We start from the raw sequence: 6,431 nt of genomic DNA, 5'->3' as shown, positions 1-6,431 counted from the left end.
GGCCCCCCCGGCCAGCCGCCCTCCTGCCCGCCAGATTCCAGGACTGCAACGGGCAGACAGTGGCCCTTCCCAGCGAGTTCTTCCTGCGCATCGACAGCCACAAGGAGGACGCCACGGAGTTCGATGACGACGTGGAAGACGTGAGTGGGGGGAGGGGGGAGGCGGACCCACGCCTGGCCCCAGGGACCCAGGAGGCGGGGAGAGCTCCGACAGGCCTGGAGGCCTCTGGCCTCAGCCAGTCCCAAAGCTGCTCCTGAGCTCCCTGTTCTGATGAGCGCTGGCGGGGGAAGCGCTCTCTGGGAGGGTGTGGACGCCAGCCGGGCAGGGGGCGAGGCTGGCCGGCATGTGGCCGGAGGGCACGGGACGCGGCGTGGGACGGGACCGGCTGACGCCACCTCTCCTTCCTCCAGAGCTGCTGCTTCCGCCTGCACAAGGTGCTGGAGCCCTACACCCCCCCGTGGTGCCGTAGCCACGAGACCTGGGCCCTGTACCTCTTCTCCCCGCAGAACAGGTGAGGCGCCAGCTCCCACCAGCCACGGGGAGGGGCGGGGCAGGCCCTGGGACCGCTCCCAGCATGCCCCCCACTTCCTGGCCGCCCCCCAGGCTGCGCGTCTCCTGCCAGAAGGTCATTGCACACAAGATGTTTGACCATGTGGTCCTCGTCTTCATCTTCCTCAACTGCATCACCATCGCCCTGGAGAGGCCGGACATCGACCCCGGCAGCACCGTGAGTCTCGCGGCAGGGGCCGCCCCCGGGGTCGGGGGGACACCAGGCCAGCCGGACGGCCCTCCCCACCACACGGCTTCCCTCCCTGCAGGAACGGGCCTTCCTCAGCGTCTCCAACTACATCTTCACAGCCATCTTTGTGACAGAAATGATGGTGAAGGTACATACGTGACCCGTATGTATGGGGGCCCCAGCACGCCTGCACACATTCCCCGAGACACAGCCCCACGGGGGCCCTCAGCACGCCTGCACACGCTCCCCGAGACACAGCCCCACGGGGGCCCCCAGCACACCTGCACACGCTCCCTGCAGGTGGTGGCCCAGGGCCTGCTGTGGGGCGAGCATGCCTACCTGCAGAGCAGCTGGAACGTGCTGGACGGGCTGCTGGTTCTGGTGTCCCTGGTAGACATCGTCGTGGCCATGGCCTCGGCCGGTGGCGCGAAGATCCTGGGCATCCTGCGTGTGCTGCGTCTGCTTCGGACCCTGCGGCCTCTGAGGTGGGTGCAGAGCCACGGGCGGGCAGGCGACCCTCTGCCCACGTGGGCAGCTCAAGCCACCTGCCCTCGTCCCGGCGGCCAGTCCACGGCGTGCGCCCAGCAGCCTGCCCCCTCTGCCCGGTCCAGGGTCATCAGCCGGGCCCCGGGCCTCAAGCTGGTGGTGGAAACGCTGATCTCGTCGCTCAGGCCCATCGGCAACATCGTGCTCATCTGCTGTGCCTTCTTCATCATCTTTGGCATTCTGGGTGTGCAGGTGTGTGGCCTGCTGGCCTGGGGTGGTGGGAAGGCACGTGGGGCGGTCCGGGGCCAGGCCCCAGGTGATAGCCCCACCTCCCAGCTCTTCAAGGGCAAGTTCTACTACTGCGAGGGGGCGGACACCAGAAACATCTCCACCAAGGCCGAGTGCCGGGCTGCCCACTACCGCTGGGTGCGGCGCAAGTACAACTTCGACAACCTGGGCCAGGTAGGTGCAGGGGGAGGGGGGCCATGGGAGCATCTGGAGGCCTGAGGGCCCCTACCGCGTGGGTGACCTGCCCTGCCCCTGCCCGCAGGCGCTCATGTCCCTGTTTGTGCTGTCCTCCAAGGACGGCTGGGTGAACATCATGTATGACGGGCTGGACGCCGTCGGCGTCGACCAGCAGGTGCGCATGGTGAGGGTGGCCGCCACTGGAGCGCGTCTGGGGCCCCGGGACCTGGGCCAGCCGGGTCACCCCCGGGACCTGGCCCGTCGTGGGCACGGTGCCCAGGCAGGTGGGGACCCACCGCCTTGTCGCCCAGCCCGTACAGAACCACAACCCCTGGATGCTGCTCTACTTCATCTCCTTCCTGCTCATCGTCAGCTTCTTCGTGCTCAACATGTTCGTGGGGGTGGTGGTGGAGAACTTCCACAAGTGCCGGCAGCACCAGGAGGCGGAGGAGGCGCGCCGGAGGGAGGAGAAGCGGCTGCGGCGCCTGGCGCGGCGGCGCAGGAGTAAGGCGCGCGGAGGCAGGGGCAGGGGGCCCGCAGCTCCCCTGCGGTGGCCAGCCGTGGCTCAGGGACGCCGTGTAGGCCCAGCTCCCTGGCCTGCGGGTCCCACATGGACACCCTGGCCCGTGGGCCGGGCCCCGTGGACACTGGGGCCACGTCCCAGGCCTGCAGCCCAGAGTCCGAATGGCTCTGCACAGGGCCACCTTCCACAGAGGTCTCGGCAGAGGGGACGGCAGCAGGCAGCCAGGGTGTCCAGGAGGCCGGAGGCAGGGCTTCCCCAAGGGCCCCAGGAGCCAGATGGGACCCCCCCAGACTCCCTCCCGTGTGTGAGGGCCAGGTCCCCGCCCCACAGGACCAGGGGTTGCCGCTTGGGAGCAGGGGGGCTGCTGCACAGGCCCCGGGGAGCCCGGGCGGCCGCTCAGACGTCTCCTTGTCTTTCCAGGCACTTTCCCCAACCCAGGTACCTGCCCCATCCCGCATTGCATGCTCGGCCCGCCGCTGCCACCGCGGGGAAGGGTGGGCGCGGGTGCCAGGGCGGTGGGCCCCGCGGGCAGGAGGGCTGTGGCTTGCCGCGTGGTCCCTTGCCGCTCGTGCCTGTCCCCCACCCTGTGCCGGCTGCGTGCACGCTCCCGCCATGCTCAGGGTAGCCCCCCCCTCCTGCAGCCCGAGGCAGCCCCGCATCCGTGGTGACCTTTGGTGGCCCGGCTGGCCCGAGCTCCCCCGCGGCTGCATGCTGGACGGGGCGCATGGGGAGCTGGCATCTGCTCCCCCCCTCCCGGCGGGGTGCATGGTTCTGCAGCTGAGGTGGTCCCGGGCGGGGATCTGCGTGCTGTGGCTCTGGCGTATGTGCATGCTGGGCAGCGCCCGCAAGGCTCCGCGCCCGAGGCCCCTGGGGGGCCCCAGTGGCCCTGAGGGGGACGAGGAAGGGCCGACCTGAGGGCCAGCAGAGCCCAGACTGGGAGATAGAAGAAGGGTCGCTCTGCTTCATCAGCAAGTGTTTGAATCCTAATAATGGCCCAGGGCAGACGCAGAGCCAGCCCTCGGGCCGTCCAGCCTTGAGGCCCAGGAAGGCGGGGTCTCAGTGAGGGTTCGGGTGGGTGCAGAGGCTGCGGCTGCCGCCACACCCTTCCTGAAACGCAGGGCCCCACCATCCAGGAGACCAACCTGGCCGCAGGGGCCGGGGCTCGCAGGGCCCTGGAGCTGCCCGGGGGGCTGCCGGGACGGGTGGGCCGGGCTGCCTGTGCCGCCCCTCCTCCCGCGTGCGTGCAGGGCTCCCTGGGCGACAGGTGCGGGCAGCCCTGCCACGCTCACCGGTCCCCTCCCCGCAGAGGCCCAGCGCCGGCCCTACTACGCAGACTACTCCCACACACGCCGCTCCATCCACTCGCTGTGCACCAGCCACTACCTGGACCTCTTCATCACCTTCATCATCGGCCTCAACGTCATCTCCATGTCCATGGAGCACTACAACCAGCCCAAGGTGGGCCCTGGGGCGGGGAGAGGGGAGGGCGGGCTGGCGGAGGTCAGGGGCCTGGGCGGGGGGGCGGGGACCCCGCTGGGCCCGTGCTAGGAAGCCCCGCAGCCCCGCAGAGCACTGGCCACCGCTGTCCACAGCGAGGGACCCGCTGTATCCCAGAGGTCCCGGCACGCCCCCATTTCCATCCTGCCCGTCTGCCCCTTGCAGCAGGATTCGGGCCGAGCGCGGTGGGCAGCGCTGTCCTTTCCCGCCCCTCCCAGGGAAGCGGGGGCAGACCCCCCAAGGCCCGTCACAGGGTGAGCTTGGCCCTGGGGAACGGCCGCCCTGGAGGTTTCCTGGCGCTGCCTCTGCCGCTGGTCCCCAGGTCACGGCCACCCCGTGGCCTCGGCACCCGTGCACCAACGGGAGACCGACCACCAGGGCACGGGGAAGCCAGCCTGGCCGCCCGAGCGGCTGCGGGAGGCCTTGCGTGCGTGGGGACAGGAGGGGGGCTAACCAGCCTGCCCCCCGCCAGTCCCTGGACGAGGCGCTCAAGTACTGCAACTACGTGTTCACCATCGTCTTCGTCTTCGAGGCCGCGCTGAAGCTGGTGGCCTTCGGCTTCCGGCGGTTCTTCAAGGACAGGTGTGTGGGTTCAGGGGGAAGGACGGCCCCCGCGGCCAGGTGGGCCCGGGCGGAGCCCTGGGCTGGCGGCGGGCTGAGCCACACCCCTGCTGGGCAGGTGGAACCAGCTGGACCTGGCCATCGTCCTGCTGTCCATCATGGGCATCGTGCTGGAGGAGATCGAGATGAACGCCGCGCTGCCCATCAACCCCACCATCATCCGCATCATGCGCGTGCTGCGCATCGCCCGTGGTAGGCCAGCGCCCCGAGGGGCTGGGGGGCGTGCGGGGGTCTCGGGGACCTGGGAGAGGCCGTCGGTGGGCTCTGTCCTGAGACTGTCTGAGGCGTCCCTGGCTGGAGGTCCCCCCGGTGTCCAGGTGGGAGCGGTGGGACTAGGGGCAGGGCCTCCGCACGGGGGAAAGGTCAGCCTGGCTACACTAACGCCCAGCTCCCGGCTCTAGTCCTGAAGCTGCTTAAGATGGCCACGGGCATGCGGGCCCTGCTGGACACGGTGGTTCAAGCCCTTCCCCAGGTAGGTTGTGACTCGGCACTGCCGAAGCAGGGCGCCTAAGCCCGCGGAGGACAGCGCCGCAGCCGGGTCCGCTCCATCCCCCCCTCCCCCACCACCCACAGCCCAGTCCGTGCCCTGCTGCCAGCCTGCCACCGGAGCTCACGCCCAGGAGCGGGCGGCCTCGTGGAGCGGGCACAGAGGGCAGGAAAAAGGGCAGAGGTTGTGGACAGGGTGGACAGGACTTGCAGCCTTTGTGCAGCCTCTGGGCAGGAGAGAGACCGTCCCGACCCAGCCGCACACCTGGGACGCAAAGTAGGAGGTCGGGCCGAAGCCAAGAGGCCAAAGCGGGACTTGGGCCCGGCACCCTGCTTCCTGTCCTTCTACCCTGACCCCATGACCCTGTGTGTCCCCCCACCCGTCCCCCGCCACAGTGCACCCCACCACCCCCACACCCGCCCTCCAGTGGTCACCCAAGCCCCGCCCCTTCCTGCTCTCTGATCCCCTGACCGTGACCCCCACCTCCAGGGCGTCACACATGCCCGCCAGCCCTCAGCCGCCAGTTCACGCACTGACCGTTGAGGGCGCTGCTTGTCCATCCAGGATCAGGCCTGGGGACTGGCGGAGGCCTGGAGCGGACCTGGGCTTGGTGCCCATGAATGCTGAGCCCCCGGGCAAGGCCTCTGTCCGCTGAGGGCCTGCCCAGGGTCTGTCTCATCTGCAGTGTCCCCTCCAGAGTCACAGGACTTGAAGGGTCAGGCTGTGTCCTTCCCTGCCCCACGGTGCCTAGGCTGGGGGTGGCAGGGTCTCCGAGGGCGGGGCCCGAGCACCCTGCTGACCTGGCTCTGCTTCTCTCCTGTGTAGGTAGGGAACCTTGGCCTTCTTTTTATGCTCCTGTTTTTTATCTATGCTGCGCTGGGAGTGGAGCTGTTCGGGAGGCTGGGTGAGTGGCCGCCGTCTTCCCTGCTGGTGGCCGCAGTGCACACGTGCCGGGCCTTCCGGGGTCGTCCGCCGGCCACAGACTGCCGCAGGGCGTGGGCAGGCCGGGCAGGCCGGGCCTCGGGGTCCTCCGCAGCCTGTGCCTCTGGAAGCCGGCGCCTCACAGCGGGCGGGGCCGGGCGGAGACGCACCCGTGTCCACCTGGCTGGCCCTGCACGCCCCTCCACACCCCAGTAGGCAGCCGGGCATGCTCCGGGGCTCGGCCTCTCCCTAAGCACGCGCCGCAGAGCCCCCTGGTCCTGGTGAGACAGGTGCCGACGCAGGCCCAGGCCCGCGCACTCTCGGCGGCATCCCGGTGGCCGCGGCAGATGGCACGCGGCAGACATGCCCAGCTTGGCCCCAGACCTCAGCTGGGGGGGGGGTCGTGCCGGGTGGAGGCCTTTTGGAGGGCTGCGGGGGTCGGAGGTCGTATAAGGGACCGGCGGGTGGGGCTGCGGCTCGCAGCGCCCCAGCCCAGCTGTCAGCCCCGGCCGCGCTGACCGGCCGCCGGCTCCCTGCAGAGTGCAGCGAGGACAACCCCTGCGAGGGCCTGAGCAGACACGCCACCTTCACCAACTTCGGCATGGCCTTCCTCACGCTGTTCCGCGTGTCCACGGGGGACAACTGGAACGGGATCATGAAGGTGAGGCGGTGGCTGGGGGGGAAGGGGGGTG

General features: G+C 70.1%; 1 protein-coding gene across 1 annotated transcript in view; it reads left to right on the top strand.

The window, feature by feature from the left end:
* The window catches only part of Cacna1h (calcium channel, voltage-dependent, T type, alpha 1H subunit), a 27,316-nt gene that overhangs the window by 14,228 nt on the left and 6,657 nt on the right, over positions 1-6,431 (top strand). Inside the window, exons 18-33 of the mRNA XM_013011276.1 lie at positions 6-140; positions 411-511; positions 604-727; positions 819-887; positions 1,040-1,224; positions 1,351-1,477; positions 1,562-1,687; positions 1,776-1,865; positions 2,002-2,194; positions 2,634-2,651; positions 3,520-3,671; positions 4,183-4,292; positions 4,390-4,523; positions 4,733-4,803; positions 5,644-5,722; positions 6,279-6,400. Of these exons, the coding sequence (XP_012866730.1) occupies positions 6-140; positions 411-511; positions 604-727; positions 819-887; positions 1,040-1,224; positions 1,351-1,477; positions 1,562-1,687; positions 1,776-1,865; positions 2,002-2,194; positions 2,634-2,651; positions 3,520-3,671; positions 4,183-4,292; positions 4,390-4,523; positions 4,733-4,803; positions 5,644-5,722; positions 6,279-6,400 (1,836 nt within the window). The remainder of the gene's footprint in view (positions 1-5; positions 141-410; positions 512-603; positions 728-818; positions 888-1,039; positions 1,225-1,350; positions 1,478-1,561; positions 1,688-1,775; positions 1,866-2,001; positions 2,195-2,633; positions 2,652-3,519; positions 3,672-4,182; positions 4,293-4,389; positions 4,524-4,732; positions 4,804-5,643; positions 5,723-6,278; positions 6,401-6,431) is intronic.

The sequence above is a fragment of the Dipodomys ordii genome, unplaced genomic scaffold (assembly GCF_000151885.1).
Source record: "Dipodomys ordii isolate 6190 unplaced genomic scaffold, Dord_2.0 Scaffold14, whole genome shotgun sequence".
NCBI lineage: Eukaryota > Metazoa > Chordata > Mammalia > Rodentia > Heteromyidae > Dipodomys > Dipodomys ordii.
The sequence above is the reverse complement of the archived record's forward strand: the minus strand, read 5'-3'. Positions and strand labels throughout refer to the sequence as shown.